Source organism: Leuciscus leuciscus (genome assembly GCF_965113295.1).
Source record: "Leuciscus leuciscus genome assembly, chromosome: 25".
In the NCBI taxonomy this organism is placed as follows: Eukaryota; Metazoa; Chordata; class Actinopteri; order Cypriniformes; family Leuciscidae; genus Leuciscus; species Leuciscus leuciscus.
In genome coordinates this window covers 28,445,168-28,473,144 of record NC_138724.1, presented here as the reverse complement: position 1 = coordinate 28,473,144, position 27,977 = coordinate 28,445,168, and the positions used below count along the sequence as shown (strand labels likewise).

Sequence of the window (27,977 nt, the reverse complement as noted above, 5' to 3'; positions counted from 1 at the left end):
GATGCTGAAAATTCAGCTTTGATCACAGGAATAAATTACACTTTACTATATAATCACACAGAAAACACTTATTTTAAATTGTAATAATATTTCACAATATTTCTGATTTTACTGATTTTTTTTTTTAGCAAATAAATGCAACTTTCATAAACATTAAAAATCTTAGCCCAAACTCGGTTGTGTATATGGGGACGGATATATAGATAGATTTTGTATTGTAATATATTGTATTCTTTGCCATTTTTATTTATAAAAAAAAAAAATTATTCTATTTTTTATTCTATTCTATTGAATGACATTGATTTTCTAATTCCCTTATAGATCATTTTCAAGTGTGCAAATTAGTTTTTTGTATTGTCTTGTCTTGTTTTGTTGAATGATTGACTTTCTAGTCGTGATTTAGATCACTTTTAAGTGTGCACATTTGTTTGCTCACTCGTGTAGATGCCCTGACTCCTGCGTCCAGCCCGTCGTCATGTGTGTACGGTGGCCCGGCGGGACCAGAAGAGTTCACCTCCACCTCTCTGAACCTGGAGTGCCGCGTGTGCTCGGACCGCGCGTCAGGATACCACTATGGAGTTCACGCATGTGAAGGCTGCAAGGTGAGACCGGTGTGCACCCATTATTTACTCCAGGGGTTAATAAAGGCCTTCTGAAGCGCAGCCATGTGTTTTTGTAAGAAAAATATCCATATTTATAACTTTATAAACTATAATCACTGGCTTCCGGTGACGGCCGTACGCGTGTCTTGTTCCGGCGGACGAGTGACCTCTGACCCGACGCATGACGTATGATGTAGCGTAAGCTTAGCTGAGAGTATGTTTTGTAGTTTTGTTTTGCTCAATCCTCTGCGCTTCCTCGTTCATCAATACGACTGAAGTTTTTCTGTATAACTACTCTCACATGCACTGACGGCCTGTTCGAGCCCCAGGACACACTCTCCTGATTGGCTCTGAGCAGAAAACCGGCCTCACTAAAGGTCATCGAGGATGTTTTGCCCTCAGATCTGTGTCTAAAGGACACATTAGTCATAATACTGCTGTCAGAAAAACAACAAAAATGATGGGACGTGTTCTTACCACAGATGTGTTTATATGTGTTTTAATGTCTAAGAGCTGTATGAAGGCCAGAAAGACCCTATTTTTTTTTATTAAAGCATTTTGAAGTATTTTAAATATTTTTTTTTGGGGGGGGAAGAAAAATTTGATTTCTTTGTCAGAAATCGGTTGTTATTTTAATTTTATAACTAATAACTAAACTAATACTAATACTGGAGCCAGTTGTTTGTTGCAAATAATATGTGCTCTATATATATATATATATATATATATATATATATATATATATATATTTTTTTTTTTATTATATATATTTTTTTATTATATATATATATATATATATATATAATTGTAAAAAAATATATAAAAAAATTTTTTAATTATAATTATTTATCAATGATGTCAAAGTAGGATGTTTTCATATATTATCACAATATTTACCTGATAACTACTATGCAGAATGTATGTTTTTTTGTTTAGTCTTTTTTATTTTCAATAATCATTAAACTACATCAATCAAAACTTAACAAGTAATGGATAAATATACTATAATACATTAATAATTAGTGGCCGACCGATATATCGCCAATGTATCGGCCGATATATCGATGTCGGCCGATTCGTTTTTCTTTCTATACATATTAAATGTTTATATGTTTATGTTTAAATGTTTATATATACATAAATGTTAATTATAAATTTATTGGCTTTATATCGGCCACCCTGCTCTCTAAGATATCGGCATCAGCTTTTAAAAAAACAACTTATCAGTTGAGCACTATTAATAATAATAATAATAATGTGTATTCATTAATTATTATTATTAAATCAATATTATTATTATTAAAAATCAGTTGACAGTGCCATCGTTAACGAACTTTGATCAAACCGATAACTAATGCTTGCACTGCATCTCTCATGACATTTCCATATAATGCTCATCTTTATGGTTCTGTATATTTTGACACCTCGCTTCATAACTTGCTTCTCCTCCCACAATGCTCTCTGATCGCAAAGAAGCGCTGGAAGCTATTTATTCATTCGTCACCCGACTTACAGTAGGGCCTGTCAAGCTCTGGCCTTGACCCTGATGTTAAAACACGGGCAACAGGTGCGTCCTCGCCCCGTCCGGTGTAAGTTATGTGACCGCTTGAGCCGGGACACAGGGACACAGCTGCAGAGGTCAGCATGCTTTACTAGGGGTTAAATAAAGCCTGTGTGATGTCATGATGCAGTGTGTATCGTTTATACAGGCTTATATACTTATTTATACTCACTGTAGAGTAAGAGCAGTACACCAGGTAAAGAGCATTTCATTAGACTCACACTCTGGACCAGAGAGTACAATAAAATTATACGTATATATGTGACCCTGGATCACATTATTGGCAATAGCTAACAATATATTGTATGGGTCAAAATTATAGATTTTTCTTTTATGCCAAAAATCATTAGGATATTAAGTAAAGATCATGTTCCATGAAGATATTTTGTAAATTTCCTACTGTAAATATATAAAACATTTATGTTTGTGAGTGAATGCTGCACAATCATGAACATAAATGGAGAACTTTAAAGGAGATTTTCTCAATGTTTCGATTTTTTTTGCACCCTCAGATTCCAGATTTTCAAATAGTTTTATATTGTCCTATCCTAACAAACCATACATCAATGGAAAGCTTATTTATTCAACTTTTAATTCAATTTATTCAAAAAATTGACCCATGTGACTGGTTTTGTCATCGAGGCTCACATATTTACATTGCATATTAATGTAATAAAATTCATTGATAAAATGATTCTCCGATGCATCAATGATTCCGAAAACTTCAGAATTGAAGTCTGAAATGTCAAAACGGCATTAGTGTGAATTCAGATCTATGATGTCATCAGCAATGATGCTTAGAAAAAGAGAAAAATACCTCAAATGCGCTTGTCTAGAACTTTTCAGATATTCATAATGAAGCACTCTTAAGACGCGTTCAGGTTCACACCAAGAATGATAACTATATCGATAACTATATTAGCGCCCACATCATTATTATAAGCGCGCTGCAGTTTTGTCGTCTGTCACTTTAAATGCTCAAACTCTTTAAAGTCAGGTGGATTCTGATTGGCTGTCAGTGTTTTTATCGTTTATCAGCTGGAAAAAAACGTGATTTCAACAATATCGTTATAGTTGTGGTGCGGACTCTGCTATTCTTTTATATTTAGAATTTTTTTTTATCGTTACCGATATAGTTATCGTCCTTAGTGTTAAATTCAATTCACATTTATTTGTATAGCGCTTTCACAATACACATCGTTTCAAAGCAGCTTTACACTTTAGAGTGATCTGTGATCAGAGGTAACTGTCTTAGTTATGTATTTCAGAAATGTACATATACAAATCACAGTTAGCGAAAAATTTAAGGCAGAAACAAAGAGCTCACTGAAGTAATGGATACTTGTTTGTTAACAAATGATTATGACGGAAAGTTGTAGCATTGGTGCATGTTAATATTAATATAGAATGTATTTGATGTGCTTTACAGCAAACATTAGCTCATTGAATCAGATTTTAGAGCCATAACTATTGATTTCATAACTCTCTCCCCTGCGCCTCCACATCTGCTCAGTCATGTTAGATGCCCGTGATTTGGCCAGTTGAGGAACATGCGGTCCGGAGCACGTCGTCTTCCAGCGGGACCAACACCTCCCGCGTTTCTGTCCTCGACTCAACCTCTCCTCCTCTTCCTCTGCATCTCCCTCGGTATCTCTCCATATAATCTCCCTTTCGAAACAGTGTTTCCAGGGACAAAATGGCTCAATATGTGTGAAGCAACATCCATTAGTTTTTACAACCCCTTCCCTTCTTGCCAGCCTGCACTTTGAGTCTCTGCTCTCACTGGCAAACCCGCTGGTCGTCTTCATCGCTTTGCCAGATTGTGCAAGCCGCTTGATTTCATGCTTTGGATGCATTTACGACATCCGGATCTGGCCTGTTCGTTATTTCCAGGGAGACTGAGGAGAATAAAGCTTTGATATCAAGGTTTCAAATGGTGATGCTGGCCGTTGCAGCAGAGGTTAATCGTCAAATATGTTCAAAAAGGGCTGTCACTAATGATTCATTTTACAATCGGTTGATTATTTTGACGATTAATCGAGTAATCCGGAAACATTTTTAAGACAATTAGCATATTTCGAAATATATTGATGTATTCTCCTGTGTTGCAGAGGGTTTATAAGTGATTTACGTTACAAATCTGGAGAAATTATGCACGTTGTTTCCCCAGATGAACGTTATAAGCAACACAAAATGGGGTTTGTTAACTAGGGTTGCCAACTTCAGAAAAGAAAAATGCGGGACAATCGTGGTCCTTTACAGGAAAATAAGGGACACTCAAAATATTTGTACTTTATCACACAGTATATGTCATTTCAGGTTCGTATGTGTTTACAATTTTCTCAGATATAAACACATTTGTTTTACTTATGTACAATTTAATTCTAAAACGAGTTTTAAGGTCACACAAAAAAAGTCACATTACACACAAACCATAGTTCAAAATAATAGCATTTATCTGAAATAGAAAGCTTTTGTAACATTATACACTACATTTTAAAGAAATTAAAGAAAGTAAAAACATACTTTTCCCTCAGGAAGATTTCGGGCCCTATTTTAACGATCTGAAACGCAAGTATCAAGCGTGAAACGCAAGTAACTTTGTGGGCTGTTGCTATTATACCGGCGGGATAAATGACTCTTGCGCCCGACGCAAATCTAAAATGGGTTGGTCTGAAGTAGCTTCATTATTCATAGGTGTGGTTTGGGCGTAACGTGAAATAAACCAATCAGAGCGTCCCTTTAAGAGCAGGCATGCTATTATAACGGCTGATTTTCCAGGCACACGCCAGGAGCGGTTCACAGCCGAGGAGACCGATGTTCTCGTCAGGGCCGTAAAACACAGAGAAGTGACATTGGGGATGGAGAAACCCACCCAAATTAGCTTCTGTTAAACAGGCGTATAATAATTTGGGTAAATGTGTAAGCTGGATTTATGCCTATTTTTTCACATCTTCATGGACACAACAATGATTTCCCTCGTGTGGTAATATTTTTCCTTGCAATGATGTATGGTTTTCTAAAAATGAAAACTGCTGCGTCTGTGTGTAGATGAGATAAGCAAATTATGTGTGCGTTGTGCACACGCTACATTGATTATGGCCAAGCATGCGCCCTTAAAATAGCATCTGAATAACATGCGCAACGAAATTGTTTTCTGAAACTGCAAAATAGCACCAGGGAACGTTTGCGCCGGAACACGTCTCCTCTTTTCGCTGAACCGCCCCCGGAAGCTCAAGTTCATTCCCTAATTTACCGGCGTGCGTCTGTGGAGGGAAAAGTCCGCTGTGTGCGGGTGCAAAATAGGAATGATATATGCGTCGGTGTACAAAGTCAATCGCGCTGGGTGCAAGATAGGGCCCTTCATGTTTTCTTGCGTGGCTGGATGTTGGACTCATGAACAATAATCACGTTGTTTGAATTCACCAAAACTGATTTGCCGAAATCAAAACCCGGCCGGACAGTGAAAGGGATTTGCCGTTAGCGCGAGTCCGGAATCTCGGATCGAACCGGGAGCGACCAGACAGCAGAGGATTCTGTTCGCAAATCAAACAATAATTTGTCCCAAAAGAATAATTCTCAATTTAGAGTTTGTTATTCGTATGGTGAGTGTGGGGGCTGTGATTGGATGATGCAGTGTCGTGATCATTCTCAAGTGTCGTGTTGCTGTTGTATCAGTCAGTGGTTAGATCAGTGTAGCAGTCTATTTAATCGGGACAAGGGAGGTCCCATGTACGGGACAAATAAATTAGACCCAAAATACGGGAGGTCCCGGCTAATTCGGGACAGTTGGAAACCCTATTGTTAACCGAGTTTTTTTTCGCTTCAATGTCAGTTTTTTTTCAACTTTTGCGGCGACAGAAAAGGCTTCAGCCAATCACATACTACAAGGACAACGATTTGAAAGACAATATGTGGCGTAGCATTGCCAACCAACTCGGTTATCTCGACTGTGAGTGTGTTGTGTGATAGTTATAGTCGTTGTATAGTCCTGTGCTGTGTAGGCTAGCAGGCTAAACTACATTTGGGATAGAAAGCTAACATTATTATCGTCAAAGATAGAGGCCGTGTGTTTACTTTGAACATGTAACAAAATGTAGTGAGACTATTTAGGGCTGCTTTTAGTGCACTATACATTCTTTGTGTGATATCTACAGTTTCTAGTCGAATGATTTTAACTTGTTACTTCGTGTGTTACATGTAATGTGTAGTGACATTACAAAACGCACTGTGTTTAGTTGAAGACGCAAAAAAACTGTGGAAAAATCTCAGGGACACCTGTGTGAGGAAAAGGAGAGAGGAAAAGGAAACTAAAAGTGGACATTAGCATAATCCCCTTCAGACTCTCTGTTCTGTAAGATTGGGTGCACCCAAAACCTTCTTTTCTGTCTTTTAAAGAAAATGAAAAGCTCGTCTTCACTGGATGATGATGATGATGATGAAGTGTCCATGTTTTCTCAGCTGTCGGCACGAAAGTTTTGGAATGTTGAAGCTCTGAACGTCACAGACGTCGCAAATTCGCGTCGCGGCTGATGTGAATGGTTTTGACACGAACTATTCGCTTTTTCGTTTCGCTTTTTCGTTACGCATCCGGTGTGAAAGGGCCTTTAGTGATTTCACAAAAGTACTATGCAAAACTATGATTTTTAAAAGATTTAAATATATCATGCAGCCTTATAAAACGGTCTAATAATGCAGTTCATGGATTCTCGTCCGTAGAATTCGTGGTATTTTGCAGACACGAGTAAATTGCAATCGAGGATTTTATCGGGGAATTTAATCGAGGAATCGCGACAGCCCTGTTTGGAATATGAATGTTAGTTAGGATTATGTGGTGTGACGATATAAATAGTGCAATGTGCTTTTATGTGGTTACCGCGGATATACACCACCGTTGTAGTGTATTTGTGCAGCTATCTTTACTATATTTTAATTTAGTTTTATATTAACCCTTGTGTGGTGTTCAGAACCCTAAAACCCCCGGGATCTTCCCGGTCAAAAATGACCGGACTATAAAAAATAGCTTATAAATCTCTCATTATACTATATTTTCACCCAATATTGGATTCAATCTTTTTGCCAACTTGTTCTCTTTCAATTAGGACTGGTTTTATATTTCTATTTGCATCTAATTAATCGTAGGCCTAATTTATTTGACAGTAGGGATCTCATTTTTTGAGTAAAAAAAAACATTATTTTTGAATAATTTGGGAAATATTAAATAAAATCTGAAGAAAATTGGCACTGTTTATCACACTAGTCTACTTTAATTTTTCACCAGGAATTTTGTTTTGAAAAACTTTTATTTTGTACAAAATGGCACATTGTCACACTTGTGGTCTTCCCGGTCAAAAATGACCGGCCTACAAAAAATTGCTTATAAATTACTTGTTATGCAATATTATCACCCAATTTTGGATTCAATCTTTTTGTCAACTTGTTTTCTTTCAATTAGGACTGGTTTTATATTTCTATTTGCATCTGATTAATCGTAGGCCTCATTTATTTGACAGTAGGCATCTCATTTTTTGAGTAAAAAAAACATTATTTTTGAATAATTTTGGAAATATTAAATAAAATCTGAAGAAAATTGGCACTGTTGATCACACTAGTCTACTTTAATTTTTCACCAGGAATTTTGTTTTGAAAAACTTTTATTTTGTACAATATGGCACAGAGTTACACTTGTGGTGTTCCACTGGGCCATTGAGGGCCATTGTTTCAATGGGCCATTGAAAGTGAATGGGAGAGACTGAAAAGTTTTCAGGAGCATGTTCATTGTTTATGTACACATATGTGCATGTGATGGATTATGGTGAGTTTGGGCTCTTTTTAATCTTAACAATCTCATGTAAATAATGATGTGCCATTTTTCACAATTTATGCATGCTTCATTGAGTTATGAGTTAAAACGCAACATAAGTGCTAGGCTACATCTATATTCAAGGCTCTGTGAGCGCCTGTGGGGGTTCGTGTGTTACAACTCCATTAGGAATATCTTTAGATCTGAGTGATGGATTATGCTGAGTTTGGGCTCTTTTTAATTGTGATAGTCTACTGAAAATAATGATGTACATTTTTCTACGATCTGTGCATGCTTCGTGAAGTTATGAGCGAAAACCAAACGTGAGAGCTTCATGAGTATATACTTGGCTAGGTGCGTCTGTGGTATTTTTTGTGTTAAAACGCCATGAGGAATATCTTTAGATCTTGTTGATGGAATATATTGAGTTTGGGCTCTTTTTAATCGTGAGCTCCTGCTGTAAATAATTATGTGTCATTTTTCATGATCGATGTATGTTTCATGAATATACGAGTAAAAAGGCCAAGTCTAAGCTACCTTGCTTGGCTATGTGAGTCTTGTGCGTCTGTGGTCTTTTTTGTGTTAGAACTCCATGAGGAATATATTTAGTTCTGTGTGATGGATTATGTTGAGTTTGGACTCATTTTAATTGTAAGCATCTGCTGTAAATAATGATGTGTCATTTTCCACAATCGGAGCATGTTTCATGAAGTTACGAGCTGAAATGTGTCTAAAATTCCATCATCCATATATGGTTTACACATGGTCTCTTGAAGGGCTTCTTTTACAAAAACCTCGCTCAAGTTTAGTAAAAAGCCTGAAACAATTATGCTTGCTGTATTCTACTCATTGAGACCTTTCAAATGACATATGACACAGGACTATCTGAGCTGTATGATGTATTTGACATATTGCTGAATGTAGTACAAAAAAGTAGTTTATAAATTATGAATTTGTTTTTTTCTATTTATCAGCAAATAACTCAGCACTACTTAGGAGTTTATCAAATTGGCTACATTCATTGTACATTTCAGACTCTAAGCTTTCAAATGACACCTATTTTAAGTTGATCAAGGTAATAGTTTTGAAAAATATTATGATTATTTATTTCGCAGCTAGGTGGCGCCTGCAGGTGGTACACTCTGTTTTAGAGTGATAACTCGGCTCTCGTTAGGAGTTGATCAAAGTGATTAGATGCATTAAAAAGCTGAGATTCTAAGCTTTAAAATGATACCTATTTTGTGTTGTTCCATTGATTGTTTGCATTGGTCTCTCCCATTCACTTTCAATGGCCCATTGAAACAATGGCCCACAATGGCCCTCAAAGGCCCAGTGGGACACCACAAGTGTAACTCTGTGCCATATTGTACAAAATAAAAGTTTTTCAAAACAAAATTCCTGGTGAAAAATTAAAGTACACTAGTGTGATCAACAGTGCCAATTTTCTTCAGATTTTATTTTATTTTTCCAAAATTATTCAAAAATATATTTTTTTTTTTACTCAAAAATGTAGATGCCTACTCTCAAATAAATGAGGCCTACAATTAATCAGATGCAAATATAAATATAAAACCAGTCCTAATTGAAAGAGAACAAGTTGACAAAAAGATTGAATCCAATATTGGGTGATAATATTGCATAAAGAGTGATTTATAAGCAATTTTTTGTAGGCCGGTCATTTTTGACCGGGAAGACCACAAGTGTGACAATGTGCCATTTTGTACAAAATAAAAGTTTTTCAAAACAAAATTCCTGGTGAAATATTAAAGTAGACTAGTGTGATCAACAGTGCCAATTTTCTTCAGATTTTATTTAAAATTTCCAAAATTATTCTAAAATAATGTTTTTTTTACTCAAAACATGAGATGCCTACTGTCAAATAAATGAGGCCTACGATTAATCAGATGCAAATAGAAATATAAAACCAGTCCTAATTGAAAGAGAACAAATTGACAAAAAGATTGAATCCAATATTGGGTGATAATATTGCATAACAAGTGATTTATAAGCAATTTCTTGTAGTCCGGTCATTTTTGACCGGGAAGACCACAAGTGTAACAAGGTGACAAAATCCCCCCTAAAAAAGTAAGAAAATTGTCAAAAAACATTTGAGAAGTAGTTATACCATCTGTGAATAAAGTCACTAAGTTTCAGTCCAAAGCGATAACATTAACTAGTATTTTGGGGTAAAACAAAAATTCTCTCCGGGTCAGAATGACCCGAACACCACACAAGGGTTAAAGCAATATTCATTGTCATTTGCAACATGGTTATTTAATATATATATTAAAAAAATCATGATCATGATCATACTGTTCTCCCCTAATGTTAAGGATGTGATCCTCATGGGTAGGATTATCAACCTCATTCCTATTTTGAATCTCTGTAACTATGCCTGGAAGGCAGAAGCTGTGTTTCCAAGAGAGGAAACCCCGACGGATCCAAGGACAAATGAGGACAAACACAACCTTCGAATGTCCTGCCAGCCTATTTGGAGAAGCGCCTGGTTTAGATTGTGTACATAATTTTCTGTGCCGTTTTAATAGAGAGATGTGAACTTCAAATGGAACGAGTGGTCTTTAAAGTGTACAGTACAGGACAAGACGCTTAAAACAAGCGATGACCTGACCTTTAAAAATATGTGTGATTTGGTGTTTTTCTTCAAATCAAACTGGATTTCTGTTTCTCCCACTTTGTAGGGTTTCTTCCGTCGGACCATTCGCCTCAAACTGGAGTATGATAAGTGTGAACGCCGCTGTAAGATCCAAAAGAGGAACCGAAACAAGTGCCAATACTGTCGCTTTCAGAAGTGCCTGTCGGTGGGCATGTCCCACAATGGTATGTATGACAAACTTGCATCTCAAACACACACAGCCCTAATTTTATGCATGGTATCTCATTGAAACCAATACAACACTGGCCAGTTAAAATAAACTGTTCCTTTTAAATGATCTTCCTCAAGGTTAACGTTCTGGATAATCTTTGACTAAATGAGCAAGTCTTTGTCCTTGAGATATCAGTGCATTGACTTGCATTGTGGCATTGCATTGTTTTCAGTCTAGAGTCAAAGGTTATCTTCCATGAGGCCCGCTGTGCTGAACCGCTCATCTTGCACGGACTTTATGACCAGCAAAGGCATGTGCTGAAATCGTGCTATGGTCGAAGTCCGTAACCTGAACCGTGTACACTTGAAAACACACAGCGAGGCGTGATCACCCGGACCCCATTCCTCACAGCGATGTAGGTTAGCTGCTAAAATTAGCTACTTTTATGTTTTTTTTGGTCCTTTTGATAGAAATACTAACTATGAAATGTGTTGGAATAGAGACTAAAGAAACGGATATCGGTTGTCCCATTCTTTTTCTTATTAAAGTGGTTTATCTTTCACGTCGTAAGCTGATATAAACATATGTGCCATTGGACGCTTACTTTAGAATAGGCATCTGCTTCAGATCTGCTCATCCCAGTGAAAGTTAAAACCAGCAGCATTCCTGTTATCTCCAAACGCTGGAGTATTAGACCTAACCAGCATAAAGTAGCATAAAGTGCTTGTTAAAGTCCCCCTGTGGTGAAAATCAAGCTTTTAATGTTGTTTATACGTCTATGTGGTGTTTTTAATGTGCTTTCAGACAAACCATGTGTAAATTCATAAGTCGACAGCATTGCTGAGTATTTTCTCAGTATTAAAACTGCAGTGAACCAAAGACAGTCTCAAAATCTGTTTGAAATCGCTGGTGTTTCTGACGTCACAAACTACCTTGTAACCAATCAGATCAACGTGTGATCGTCAACCAGTGGATCTCTGAGCTGAGTGAGTGAGTGGAGGCGGGGCTCATTTGCATATTCATAGAACCGCGTATACTAAATGAGGCAAGGGTGTCGAGTTACATTCAAGATATTTTAAGGCACGAAGTTTGTTTTTTTTAAGGAAAAAACGTTTAAATATGTAATTTCAAAGATGAGTTTTAAGGGATAAAATTATTGGACTTTAAAGTGATAGTTCACAGAAAAATGAAAGTTCTGTCATCATTTATTCACCCTCATGTCGCGCCTTTTTACATGTGGGACTGCAGGGGTTGTTGTTCAAAAATGACAAAAAATCAACGTGAATGCATTAAATTGATTAAAAGTGACAGTGAAGACATTTATAATGTTACAAAAGATTTCTGTTTCAAATAAATGCTGTTCTTTACAACTTTCTATTCATCAAGAAATCCTGATAAAAAATTTATCACGGTTTCCACAAAGAAATGAAGCAGCACGACTGTTTTCAACATTGACAATAGAGCTGCACGATTCTGGATCAACTGAGAATCACGATTTATTTTGTTTCAAACAGAGATCACGATTCTCCCATGATTCTGAACAGGCAACTCAAACAAAATAACATGTCATTTACTAGAGGTTCTGACTAAATGTTCATTGCTGCAGTCTAAAATGTTTAATTAATCTGAATAAAAAAATGGGTCGAGTGAATGATTCAATGACTCACTCATAAATACTTAACTTGTTTCATTACTGTAGGAATCAGCATTTTTGTACGAATCACCTGAATGAATGATTCAATGGCAAATACATTTTTTAACAGTCACTTGTCGCCACCTACTGGTGTAACTCTGTAATTGCTACAATCGTTATTTGAAGCGACAAGTTACTTTCAAAAGGTGATTGGCTCTATTTTCATAGCTTTTGTAGACATCAGTGTTTACATCCGAACTATACACTTTTATTCCTCTACTTCTGTGATATTAAATGAATAATAGTAATAATAGTAATAGGAATGAGATCGTATGGGTGTTTAAATAGAGATTGGAATCTTTTAACAAATCTTGAGCAGCAAATCATCATATTATGGAGTAATGATGTTGAAAATTCAGCTTTGATCACAGGAATAAATTACAGTTTAACAAATTCACATAGAAAACAGCTATTTTGTGATCTTAATTGCAGTTAAACATTGCCGTAGCAATGCATATAGTTCATAGCATGCAAATGTTTGGTGAATGTTTGTGGAACATGGGTCTGTGTTTCAAGCACTGGAGCTTTACAGGCCGGGACTTTAAGCTCATTAGCTGTTGGGGATTGTGCCGTCTGTGAGAGGATTGCATTTCAGATACTAAAGATGTCCGCATTTGAGTGCAATATATACCACTGACAGTAGAGACAGTTAGAAACCACCTCACAACTATCCAAAACACGCTAGTTTCTGAAACACTGACGATGCCCACCGCTGCTCTTGCCTGTCTAATTACACCATCAAACTCCATTTGAACTTGGGCCAGATTGAAACTCGTGTTACTCAATTCCTCTGGGCGAGTTTCTAAGGCACCAGACATCCTGATCTGACAAAATTTGTACACAGTGGCCTTGGATTTCAGCAAATATTAATCATCCGTGATCAGCGGCGCATGTGGTGGTTTTGCAAGAGAATCCGCAGAGTGAAGGTTTACAGCCGCTTGGAACAAATGCCATCTGAACTTAATCAGGTTGTGTAAAGAAGATGCTGTACATCTGATAATGTATTGTCCTTGTGAAACACAATTGCATAGTGACACAATTAATTGGCTTGACAAGTTTAGAATTATTAGGGATATTGAACAAAAGCTTGCTGAACGTTGTGCCAAGTAAGTCACACAGCTGTAGATCTAGCTGTCAGGAAGAGAGTATTTCTATGTGATTTGCGCTCTTGGAAGGTTTTCAAGAACTAAACACAAATGATCACGTCAGATTATATCCACATATTACTGCTGAGACTTCAGATATGCAGAAACATGTCAGAAATCGGCTTTGTTTCAAAATACAGTGAGCTTCCTACAGGGGGGGGCATCAGTTCTTGCATGGGATGTTGGTTTGGGTGTTATCTATAAGTTTCCTTATAATCCCTCGAACAGCGATCCGCTTTGGGCGAATGCCACAGTCGGAGAAGCTGAGGTTGAAGGCGGAGATCCTAACAGGAGAACGAGATGTCGAGGACCCGCAGCTGGCCGATCAAAAAACCCTGGCCAAGCAGATCTACGAGGCCTACATGAAGAACTTCAACATGAACAAATGCAAAGCACGGACTATCTTGACGGGCAAGACGAGCACGCCGGTAAGAGAATTCTGCCATGTGTAAGTCATCCAAGCAACAGTGACGTGCACAGATCGTTTGAAGGGCAGTGGCACAAAAAAAACGCCCCAGCAACCATCCAGAACACTTTAGCAACGCCCTAGCAACAGCATAGCAATGTCATACCAGCCACTCAGACCACCTTAGCAATACCCTAGCAACCATTCGGAACAACTTAGCAACGCCCCAAACAACCCAGAACACCCTAGGTACTGCCTTGCAACCATCCAGAACACTCTAGCAACGCCCTAGCAACAGCATAGCAATGTCCTTGCAGCCACTCATACCACCTTAGCAACGGCCTAGCAACCATTCGGAACACCTTACCAACGCCCTAACAACCCAGAACACCCTAGGTACTCCCTTGCAACCATCCAGAACACTTAAGCAATGCCCTAGCAACAGCATAGCAATGTCCTAGTAGCCACTCAGACCACCTTAGCAACACCCTATCACCATTCAGAACACCTTAGTAACATCCTAACAACCCATAACACCCTTGATACTACCTAGCAACCATCCAGAACACTCTACCAACGCCCTAGCAACAGCATAGCAATGTCCTACCAGTCACTCAGACCACCTTAGCAACCCCTCAAAACACCTTAGCAATGGCCTAACAACCACCCAGAACACCTCAACATTGGCCTAGCAACAACACAGAACACCTTAGCAATGCTCTAGGAACAACCCTGAACACCTTAACAACCACATATCCTTTTAACCACCCAGAACACCGTAGCAATAGCCTAACAACCACCCAGAACACCTCAACATTGGCCTAGCAACAACACAGAACACCTTAGCAATGCCCTAGGAACAACCCTGAACACCTTTACAACCACATATCCTATTAACCACCCAGAACACCGTAGCTATGGCCTAGCAACCACCCAATGCCCTAGCAACAACATAGTAATGACAGAGCAACCATTCTGAACATCTTTGCAACCACATAGAAATGGCCTAGTAACCACCCAAAACACCTTAACAACTGCCTAGCAACAACCTAGACCACCTTAGCAATGCCCTAGGAACAACACAGAACACCTTTTTGCAACCATATAGCCTAGTAACCACACAGAACACCTTAACAACGGCCTAGCAACAACCTAGACCACCTTAGCAATGCCCTAGGAACAACACAGAACACCTTTTTGCAACCATATAGCCTGGTAACCACACAGAACACCTTAACAACGGCCTAGCAACAACCCAGACCACCTTAGCAATGCCCTAGTAACCACACAGAACGCCTTAGCAATGGCCTAATATCAACCCAGCACACATTTGAAACCACATAACAATGACCTAGCAACCATTCAGATAACCTTAGCAACACCCTAGCAACCACTTAGAACACCTTAGCACTCTATGTTAGATGTTGTTTGTCTGTCTGTATAACCTTTTAAAACTATTTTAAGGCAGCATGTCATGCCAAGATCAAATGATTTACAAATGATTTTTCCGGTTTGAGCTATTGCACAGTGGTCAATGCATGTTTACACAGTTTCCTGTCTCTCTAGCTTCTCATAAAGCACAAAGCCCATCAATAAAAGCGATCTCTTATTGATGAGGCTGTGTGTGACACGAGGTCATGGGGCAGGGGTTTATAGTCAGAATCCAGAGTCCTGCCTGGGTGTGGATGTATGTCAGTGTAAGGATGGGTCCACCTCAGATGTGCATCTGTAACACTAGCTTGATTGTTGGTTCTGAGCTCTGCAGGACACGGGCCAGCTGTCGGGAGTGAGAGCAGCTGAATTAAGACGAGTCTTTCATCTCTCACAGTACGCTTGTTCTCTCACGAGCCTCTCGGGGTGTCATGTCGACCTCTCTTATGGAGGCGGGGAGCGGCTTGAGTTTTAGGCGATAAATGCCATCATCTGAACTTAATCAGGCTGTGTAAAGAAGATGCTGATATTGTATTGTCCTCGTGAAACACAATTACATAGTGATACAATTAATTGGCTTGACAGTTTAGAAAGTATTGAAACAGGAAGCTGAGTCTGTTACATATACACATAATAATAATAATATCAATCATAATGTTATTGTTTTTTAAAAATTTTATGTTATTTTATTACTTATTTTTATTTGTTTGTTTATTTGTGTTTTTTTAAACTACTGAAGTGAAGTTGGGTGTATATACAGTATATATATATATCAATTATTTAATTACATTTTTATCAGTGCTGTAAAATCGATTAAACATGATTAATTGGATCTAAACATATAGGCTACATAAAATCGTAAAAAAAAAAGTTTTTTATTATATATATATATATATATATATGCATATAATATAACTTTTTATTAGTGCTGTCAAATCGATTAATCGCGATTTATCGCATTTAAGCAAAAGTTTGTAAATATATATATATATATATATATATATACAATAGATATATCTATATGAATGTGTGTGTATGTATATATATATATATATATATATATATATGTATTTATACACATTTATATTTACTAACTTTTTATGTCACGATTAATCAATTTGGCAGCACAAATTTTTATTCTATTTATTTTTATATTATTGATTTTATTGAATTTCAATCTTTCAATGTATTGAAACTCAATGTTGGGGCGAGACATCTATATCTATATTTATATATTTAATTTCATTGTTTATTTTATTGAATGACATTTTTCAGTGCCCATCTGCCTCCTTTACTCTAGAAATGGTCATCTGGCGTAGAAGTGTATTGTGGAAAGCGCTGTATCTGAAGAGTGCACTCTATAGTTTATTCTTCATTAGATCTTTATGCTTCATTCTCATTGTTTTGTATAGCCTTTCGTGATCCACGACATGGAGACGCTGCAGTTGGCCGAACAGACGTTCGTGGCGAAGATGGTGGGCTCTTCCGGAGGGCTGCTGAACAAGGACGCCGAGGTTCGGATATTTCACTGCTGCCAGTGCACCTCGGTGGAGACGGTCACTGAGCTGACGGAGTTCGCCAAATCCGTGCCAGGCTTCTCAGACCTGGACCTAAATGACCAGGTTAGTGCATCGCACCATGTAAACTCTTTGAGCTTGTCACCCAGATCTTTATATGTGAACATTCAGGGTTTGAAATTTACTTTTTCACTCACCGGCCAATTTGGCTACAAAATTTTTAAGTTACTGGCCATTCAGAACTTCTACTAGATAAAAGAAGAGAAAGAAACCAGATTAACTACGTCACAGTTTATATATATAGACATATATACACTACCGTTCAAAAGTTTGGGGTCGGTACGATTTTTTATGTTTTTAAAAGAAGTCTCTTCTGCTCACCAAGGCTGCATTTATTTGATTAAAAATACAAACAAAAACAGTAATATTGTGAAATATTATTCCAGTGTAAATCAGCTGTTTTCTATGTGAATATACAGTAAAGTGTAATTTATTCCTGTGATCAAAGCTGAATGTTCAGCATCATTACTCCAGTCTTCAGTGTCACATGATCCTTCAGAAATCATTCTAATATGATGATTTGATGCTCAAGAAACATTTATGATTATTATCAATGTTGAAAACAGTTATTTACATTTTTATTTCATGATGCTATGATGAATAGAAAGTTCAAAAGAACAGCATTTATCTGAAATCTAAAGCTTTTGTAACATTAAACACCACCGTTCAAAAGTTTGGGGTCAGTAAGAATTTAAATGTTATCTTTGGGGGAAATAAATAAAATAAATCAATACTTTTATTCATCAAGGATGAGTTAAACTGAGCAAAAGTTACAGTAAAGACATTTATAATGTTAGAAAATATTCTATTTTAAATAAATGCTGTTCTTTTGAACTTTCTATTCATCAAAGAATTTTGAAAAAAATGTGTTCACAACTGTTTTCAACATTGATAATAATAATGAATGTTTCTTGAGCATCAAATCATCATATTAGAATGATTTCTGAAGGATCATGTGACACTGAAGACTGGAGTAATGATGCTGAAAATTCAGCTTTGATCACAGGAATAAATTACAGTTTAAAATATATTAAAATAGAAAACAGTCATTTTAAATTGTCATAATATTTCACAATATTACTGTTTTTTTTATTTTATTGTTTTTTATCAAATAAATGCAGCCTTGGTGAGCAGAAGAGACTTCTTTTAAAAACATTAAAAATCTTACTGACCCCAAACTTTTGATATATATATATATATATATTATAAAATTTGGATTTCATACAATTATTTCTTATTCAAACAAAATCCGGTCATCCATCATCTCCTCCGTTCCTCTTTCATCTTTTTCACCAAACTTGTGTTTTAGGTGGACAGATCAATACAGTACAAAGAACATTAAAAAAAATGTATGTTGGAAAATATCAATGTGTTTTCTGTTAACCAAATTCTTTTTAATCTTCGCTATTGCTTCAGTGCAAATGAACAAGCGCGCCGTTATGTGTTGTGTAGTGATGTGTGTGTCCAAGGCAGCCAGATATGAGCAGATTCTGTGCAATACACTGTATTTAATATATCATGATGAGTATTTGCGCTAAATCTGCACAGATTTGACTTACACACGAACTTCCCCAGCGAAGCGAGTAAACATAATAAGTAACACGCCTGATTGGCTCGTGATTTGACAGCGTTACCAGCATTTGGCGGGTTGGCGGGTGTTCATTTCTGTTTGTCACCCAGATCTTTATACATGAACATTGTATAAGCACGTTAAATCTAACGCAGTCTGTTCTCCGACAGGTGACGTTATTAAAGTACGGCGTCCATGAGGCGCTGTTTGCCATGTTGGCGTCATGCATGAATAAAGACGGCCTGCTGGTGGCGTACGGGAGCGGGTTCATCACCAGAGAGTTTCTGAAGAGCTTACGGCGACCGTTCAGCGAGATGATGGAGCCCAAGTTTCAGTTTGCCATGAAGTTCAACTCCCTCGAACTGGACGATAGTGACCTCGCGCTGTTCGTTGCTGCCATCATCTGCTGTGGAGGTATATTGAGTCTTTTTTATATTTTATTGAAATAAAATGTCGATATATTAGATTATATTTTTATTATACATTTAAATAGATTTTTATTTCAATAATTGAATTTTTTTCATTGTTTTTTAAATTACTGTTAAAATTACTTTTTTTGCTATAATACTTCAAATATATATTATGCGTATGTGAGCAAAAACATTTTTAGCAACACAAGCTGGATTTTATGCATTTATAATTCCTTTCATGTAGAAAATCTTTAATTCTAATAAACTATAGAGGTGGGAGAAATAATCGATTCAAGAATCGATTCAGAATCACTGAAGAGAGAATTGAGTTAAAAACAAATATTTGCTGAAGTTTTCAAGAATCGATTCAGAATCACTGAAGGGATAATTGAATTAAAATTGGTATATTTGCTTCTGTTTTTAGGTTATATTCACTATAGTTATTTAATAATTCTTAACATACAACAATAATTTTTATTTATTATTAATTTTGTAATTATTTTAAATATATTCAAAGTAATTTTACAAAAATGCACAAATAAATGTGATATTCCGAGTTGGTAAACTCATTAATTAATAAGTAAAAAAAACGCAGATCAAGAATAAACTCAGAATCGGATTGTGATTGTGTAATATCAACTATTACAATTATTGAAAACAATCGACAATTCTCTAAATTTCATTTCGACTTTCTTTCTCGAAACACAACGACTTTATTCTCGAAATTTTATGAGTTTATTCTCAAGATTGTATTTCGAGTTTTTTTTTCTCGAAATTTAACGATTTTTTCTCGAAATTTAACGATTTTTTCTCAACACAACGACTTTATTCTCGAAATTTAATGAGTTTATTCTCAAGATTGTATTTCGAGTTTTTTTTTCTCTAAATTTAATGAGTTTTTTCTCGAAACACGACTTTATTCTCTAAATGTAATGAGTTTATTCTCAAGATTGTATTTCGACTTTTTTCTCGAAACACAACGACTTTATTCTCGAAATTGAATGAGTTTATTCTCAAGATTGTATTTCAAGTTTTTTTTCTCTAAATTTAACGACTTTTTTCTCAACACAACGACTTTATTCTTGAAATTTAATGAGTTTATTCTCAAGATTGTATTTCGACTTTTTTTTCTCGAAATTTAACGACTTTTTTCTCGAAACACGACTTTATTCTCTAAATGTAATGAGTTTATTCTCAAGATTGTATTTCGACTTTTTTTCTCGAAATTTTACGAGTTTTTTCTCGAAACACGACTTCATTCTCGATATTTAATGAGTTTATTCTCAAGATTGTATTTCGACTTTTTTAACGAGTTTAATTTCGCATTCAAACGACATTAATCTCGAGATGGTTTTATTTTTTTATTACTGCTTGGCCCTACTCCTCTTCCGTATAATCAAGCATTTTGTTCCTCCTCTATTATATTGTTAACATCCCCATGTTCAATAAATAATAAAACGGGACTCCAAATCCTCTTAAATTGGTCTTCTTCACCCTTGCTGGAAGCTTTTTTAACAATCACTGAAGAAAAGTGATTTATTTGAGACTAAATTTGTGTTGTGTTTCAGATCGTCCGGGCCTGGTGAACGTCCCGCACATCGAGCGGATGCAGGAGACCATCGTCAACGTGCTTCATCTGCATCTGACGAGCAACCACCCCGATCACGGCTTCCTCTTCCCCAAACTCCTCCAGAAGCTGGTGGACCTCCGGCAGCTGGTGACGGAGCACGCTCAGTTAGTGCAGGAGATCAAGAAGACCGAGGACACGTCACTGCATCCCTTACTGCAGGAGATTTACAGAGACATGTACTGAGGCCTTCAAAACACATCGTCATCTACCACTATTTCCAGGATTTCTGCATGGGAAGGGACATCAGGGCTCTTCGTTATCGTCGAGTTAATGGTTTCTGCGGTTGTTGCAATGCCAACTAAAATGCATCCTGTGGTTTTAGGAACTTTTTGGGGGGGGAAATGTTATAATATAAGCGCTTACTGGTCACTTCAGGCCAGAAACTGTGAATAGAAACCGTAAAATCCAACTTATTCATACAGCAATATCCTTTTTTTATACTGACTTTTTATGACACTTACAACTCAGTTTGCAGTAAAAGCACCCAAGTGACTTCCACCTACCGTAACTAGTGAAAATTACCGTTTTGTAACGTTTTAAGGACTTTGCTTCATGATTAACGTTATGAACACTTTTTTTTTTTTTTTTTTTTTTTTGATAACATCAAGCACTGAGCGAATGAAAATGCATCTCGGAATTCTTATATCTTGAACAGTTTCCAGCCTTTGTGTTTCACCATTTGCTGCGGTAAAACTTGACATTTGTAGATGATCATGAAAAACATTGAATTATTTATTGCTTTCTCGGTTCACGCCTGGTTACAACACGACATTACGTTTCAGTTTGACCAGTGAAGACACTTAAGACATCTCCAAGCGTCCATCAGTGCAGCTTTACAGGTTTAGATGATCGATACCTCACGACCGATGCCTTCTGACGGAGCACAACAGGTAGTGCTTGTTTTACTGTAATCTAGCGTTTCAAGGGCTGGAACACATGACAAATGAGGCCTGTTACAGCGTTCATACACTACCAGTCAAAAGTTATTGATCGGTGAGTCTCTTATGGTCTCCAAGGCTGCATTTATTTGATTAAATATACAAAATTGTAAAATATTATTACTTTTTAAAACAACATTGTAAACTAATTTATTCCTGTGATCAAAGCTGAATTTTCAGCATCATTACTCCAGTCTTCAGTGTCACATGATCCTTCAGAAATCACTCTAATATGATGATTTGATGCTCAAGAAACATATTTACAAAACTTATTTACATTTTTATTTCAGGATTCTTTGATGAATAGAAAGTTCATTCTGTTCATTTTGTACTTTTAAACACTACCGTTCACAGGTTTGGGGTCAGTAAGAATTTTTATTTAATTTTTTGGGGGAAATAAATAAAATAAATCAATACTTTTATTCATCAAGGATGAGTTAAACTGATCAAAAGTTACAGTAAAGACATTTATAATGTTACAAAAGATTATATTTCAAATAAATGCTGTTCTTTTGAACTTTCTATTCATCAAAGAATCCTGAAATAAAAAGAATCCAATGTTTTCAACATTGATAATAATTATTTATTTTTTTGAGCAGCAAATCATCATATTAGAGTGATTTCTGAAGGATCATGTGACACTGAAGACTGGAGTAATGATGCTGAAAATTCAGCTTGGATCACAGGACAAAAATTACATTTTATAAAAATATATTCACAATTCTCATAATATTTAACAATATTACTGTGTTTTTTTTTCATATTTTTAATCAAATAAATGCAGCCTTGGTGACTTCTTTTAAAAACATAAAAAATATTACAGATCAAAAACTTTTTGCACTAAATGTTTTTTTTTCTTCTGCAAAACAATTTAATGCAATGTTGGTTTTTATGAAGCAACATGCAATATTCAAGTGAACCATGGGCGTCTGTCAGGCTTGATGCATTGAAGCAGTTAAATACCATTCGGCATGTGAATGTGACGTCCCTACTCAGGTAAATTAGATGTAATGACTATAAAGTTTGTGAACGGGCCAATATCTGATAACCGTTTTATAATATATGGCCGTTATTAAAGTAAACACTCAGATGCAGTAGCCCAGAAATCAGTTCATTTTCTGTATAGACCCACATTTGTTCTCGCAGCGATGCTGTCAATGTGTTCCTGCATCTCCACACGTGATTTCATTTCCGTCCTGTATGACTCAGTTTCACACGCTCATCTCCTGTCCCTCCAGCAGTCCGTCGCTCGTCTCCGTTCTCAGAGAACCGCAGTGACTTCACAGTGAAGTCTCATTCTTCAACGACTTTTTCACTTCCCTATATGAACCAGAAAGAGAAGCTAATAGTGTAAAACATGTCTGTGTAGTTGCATCACACAGAAGGCGTTTTTGCATTCCGCTGCTGCTTTTCCAGTGCTTTTGTTTGCACACATGCGCTAGACGGATGTGTTCGACCCAGGCGCTGTTTACTCCTGGTATTAAGATGTGTTTCGGTCGATCGGATCACAAGTGGACGACACTAAATACAGGTGTAAACAGGGTCTAAAACGTTTTTCGACACTTCTAGAGGGAGTTGAAAACACATTCAACCGGATTTCTTTCGTAGTGTAAACGCTCATGTGATCGAATGTGTTCAAACAGACACTAAAGACCGTCTTCGCTCCGTCTACTGATCTAATGCATGAACATTATGGGAAGAGCTCGAGCCAGACGAGATTTAAACTTCGTCGGCTGGAGACCCAAGTTTGGTTTGAAGATGAAAAACATACCAAGCACAATGTTCTCTCTCCATTCCTGATTTCTCACAAACTTCGGCTGGCCTTGTGTCTGTCAGAGCAGAAACTAAAGCTGATTCTCTCTGTGTGTTTTCCGACGTCTCCGGACACGTTCATATGAGAAACGGTGTCATACGGATTGATACCTAGATGTTATGATTTGATATCTATGTTACCTCCCCCGGGAACGCGATTGGGCAGGTTTTTAAAGCCCTATGAAATCATAATTGAAGTTATTTGGCTTTTAGTTTGAAAAGTGTTACTGTTACTCTTAATGTTATCTATAAGCTAGTGTGCTCCAAAAATATTTTTTTTCAATTGCATTTAGAAGATATAAGCGTTCAAAACTTAGGGCCTGTCCCAATACCTCCCCTTGCCCTAGATTTCTGCCCTAACCCTTGTTTTTGCGCGTTCTCGTGTAGGGGTAGGGTGTCCCAATACTGTAAAGAGCAAGGGGGAGTGCTATTCTCCCCTTAAAATCAACCCTCAAAACATAGTGCGGTCCGATGCAGGCTTAAAACAATTGCATATAGTGGTGTCCCATTTCATAGGGAAAGATCTTCAACTCCACTTCCCCTCGTTGAGGGCACTCAAAACCAAGTGGAAGTTTTAAGGGGGGAGAAATGGGACAGGGCCTTAGTCTCTCACTTCCGCCAATCAATGATTTTGATAACATCACTCTGCACTTCAGATACTCATCAGATTTTCTGTCCAATCAAATAATCTGAATCTGAAGCTCCGCCCCCTACATTATAAATAGACACTTATACACACAAATAGTCACTTTTTCACACATTTACTATTTTCTACATGGTGAATGTCACATAGTGCACTATATAGGGGATAGGGAACGACAGTGTACATATGCTTTCCATTTGAGCGAATGAAGTTTAGTTTCACGTTAGTGTCACGCGAACCGTCGCAGCTCCGGTCCAGAGACGCGACACACAGAGCGGATCATATGATCGAGTCGCCGTAGAACAGAAAACGTATCGGACGCATTGAATTCTGCACATAATGCTGTATTTTAAAGCGATATTGAGGACATTAGGAAGAAAATGCGGCTTTACTGAGTTCAACAGCTCTGGCTGAGCCGTGATATAAACTAAACACTATTGGCTCTCTAGAAAAAGGGGAGGAGCTGTTCGATATGCCCCGCCCTGTCTTGCTGTTCCAGTGGAAATTACATCAACACACGTTTCATGCGTTTCAAGGCACTTCAGTGGGACTTTGTTATGCAAACCTGGCAACCCTGGTTCACGCAGTCGACGCGATTAAACTGCTGGAGGTCATCGAGTCTTTTGGTTGCTAATCGTTCCACAGCGTGTCGCTTCTCATCTGCATGAAGTTGAACACTGCTTAATTTAACAGTCGCACAAAAAACATTTGTCATTGAAAATGGTCGTACTGTTGCTCAAAACGCCGTCAATCTGTCACATTCAGGCAATGCCAGCTGAGATGCACTTAAACTGTAACGTTATGTTTGTAACTGGAAGCGCTGAAGCTTTGTTACCCTGTAAATAGCGGCGGCTTCACCGCGACACTGACGGCCCGCCGCGGCATTGTCTCGACTTTTGATACATGCTTTTTAACGGCTCAGATGTTGTACATGCGTCTAGGTATTATGCACTACCTAGATTATTGTTGATTGACATTTAGTCTTTTTATACTAAAGCAAAGGTATCTTTATTAATATATAAATATATATATATATCAGATGTTGTGAAATGAACGAGTTTTATGTAGTGCAATGTAAATATGGGGTAAGATTTGTCATCGAACGACACTTGCATGGGAATTCATGTCGTGATTTCCACATTCCTTTTTAATTCCCGCAGCGTGAGGACCTGCACACTTCGACCCCACATGGAATAATAAACATATTGAATGATGAATCATCAGTTTTGGTTATATCCCAACTGCTACCTCTAGTATGGGTTAGGGTTATGCTAAATTTGACTTAGTGTGTCATAATTATGTCATGGGCTCATTTGACTCAGCCCAGCAATTAGTAGCAGCCAATTAGTAGACATAACAACGTCATAGCCACACCCTAGCAACCAGTTACAACACCCTAACAACCACTTCCATTGAAAAAAAGTGAGAGGGATACGTTTGGATCAGAACATCGTAGAGATAAGTGGGTGACCTCTTTTGACTCAGACTGGCAAGTAGTCTTTAAATATCTGGAAACATTCTAGCCATGCCCTAGCAACCATTTAGAGCACCCTAGCAACCGTATGGCAGCATGAAGAAGCCATATCTCAGCACCAGAGTGACATAGAGACACGACGGTTGGCTTTTTTGATTTGGTCAAACATCTAGTCTGTTAGTATCATCCTGGTAACTGTCTAGCCACACCCTAGCAACCATTTAGAAGACCCTAGCAACCATATGGCAGCATGAATAAGCCATATTTCAGCACCAGGAAATCGGAGATATATATATGAGGTTTGACTCTATTGATTCAGGCAGTCATTATTATATACCAAGTTCATATTATGGCATAAAAAGTAGAAATTATGAAATTCAAAGTCCATATTGTGACATACTAAGTCAAAGACATGAGAAAAAATCATGACATATAAAGTACAAATTATGACATTCAAAGTCATTTTTGACACTCAAATTATGACGAATATTACATAAAGTCATAATTATAAAATGGTCATAATCATCGAAATCGTCGAAATTGACAGTTTTATTTATTACATTCAAAGTCATAATTATGACATAATAAGTCTAAATTATTTTTGAATTATGAATTAAAAAACCATTGTCGATTATAATCTTTGATTTTATTTAATAATTTTGAATTATGTCATAATTAGGACTTGCTGTGTCCATTCTTTGTCATAATTGTGACAGTACTGTATGTCAATTTGTATTTCATGATTTAATCTCATAAATATGATTTTGTATGTCCTAATTATAACTAAATGTGTCATAATAAGAACTTTAAGTCATAATTAAGATTTACCAAAGCACGATTTTTTCCTTTCATAGCAGAAATGGGCTTCCATACATATGACATAAGTGCTGATTTTTGCCATAAAGCAGGATATTGGAAAGCTCTGATCTCATGAGGATGATTTAGCTCTCGGGGTGTTCGAGCTCCTCACCTGATGTACTGTACTGTGATCCCTGAGATCTCAGGTAAAGAATAGAGGTACTGATGATATAGATAGATCATCAACTATAACGGCCTGTGACACAAATCCAGACAGATTCTCTGTTGTAAGACGCACTCCCTGCTGTCACACTGTCAGGACGTTTAAGAAAAATTAGTCATTAATGCAGTAAAACACGTTTTGTGTGCATCATTGTTTTGTGTGTGTGCCCAATTATTATCATAGCAGTTCATATGATTTGACATGTTTAAATCCCAGCTGAATTCATCCTCCCACCTCATTCACTTGTTAGTACACTTGTGTTCTTCGGACATTTCTGATTCATTCATCATCACACTGGAAATGAGAGTCAAGTGCATTGCATTGCATATGCGTGCTGTTGTTGTATATTGAAAATGTATGCATACATAACATTTGCATGATATATTCATACTATTTCTGCAGTATACAGCAAGTAGTGTGATATTCAGGTGCCTTAGATCCAGATTGTAAGAAACTGCATGACATGGATGAATGAAACTCACTTTACGGCAAAAAATCTGTAAATGTTTTATTAAGTATCAAATCAAGTGTTATTATAATCTTCAGACAAGTTCACAATATTCCCAAGAAGATTTTTTTTTTTTGTTGTTGGTCTTGTAATATTTGCTGATTGAGCAAACCTATGCATAAAGTATTACGTTGTTTTCTCTTTTCATGTTATCCCTTTTTTCAGATTAAAATGATATGTTTGATTGTCAGCAACTTTGCTTTTGTAACTAGAGTGCTTGATGTTTTATTGTAGAAGGGATTTTAACAATGTCATATCAGGGAATTGTGTCTCGGTCTTCCCCGTTAGTCGCCGTAGCTCAGGTCACTGCCTCTGACAGCGTTATTTCTAATAAATGCTTGATTTTAAAGAGCTGGTTGATGCACAGATCTGTGACTTTATTAGCTGATTATTAATATTAATATACTGCTGCTGCAAAAAGGCCTGTCAGTGGTGATGTTTTTGTTGTACTTTGGCTTAATATAGACAAATGTTTGATAAATGTATATCTAGTCCTGTCTCAAAATAAAATACATCTTTGCAAAACTCAAATGTGGCAACTTATATCTTTAATATACTGTTTAAGTATATATTTAAGTATACTGTTTAGTTTGGTATAAGAGTTAAGAAGCCCAACCTAATGTTAATTTTCCAAACTTCATACTATTTGATAAAAGAACACACGTTGTATAGCGCCGTCCAGTGGTGTAGTCTAAAACATAAGACTTTGATCACATTACATGAATTGTCATAATTAGGATCCAGTACAAATTCTTTTTATTCTATTTAGAATTTTTTAAGATTAATTTAGAATCTAAAATAGTTTATCTAACTGTTTTTGAAATATTTAACTAGTTAGTTGCGTTTTTCTGTATTATTATTTAATAATTAAATTAAATGAATAATTAAAATAAAGGCTACTCAGTACCGCAATGTCACGTGGTACGTG

The 27,977-nt window shown here is 36.8% G+C and overlaps 1 protein-coding gene across 2 annotated transcripts in view; it reads left to right on the top strand.

The window, feature by feature from the left end:
- pparab (peroxisome proliferator-activated receptor alpha b) overlaps positions 1-27,580 on the top strand; it is a 49,831-nt gene extending 22,251 nt beyond the window's left edge. For both annotated transcript variants that reach the window (XM_082160704.1, XM_082160705.1), the window contains 6 exons: positions 445-602; positions 10,666-10,804; positions 13,858-14,057; positions 16,879-17,088; positions 18,784-19,027; positions 20,592-27,580. In XM_082160704.1, the coding sequence (XP_082016830.1) occupies positions 445-602; positions 10,666-10,804; positions 13,858-14,057; positions 16,879-17,088; positions 18,784-19,027; positions 20,592-20,836 (1,196 nt within the window). In that variant the 3' untranslated portion in view covers positions 20,837-27,580. The remainder of the gene's footprint in view (positions 1-444; positions 603-10,665; positions 10,805-13,857; positions 14,058-16,878; positions 17,089-18,783; positions 19,028-20,591) is intronic.
- Positions 27,581-27,977: the final 397 nt, after the last annotated feature.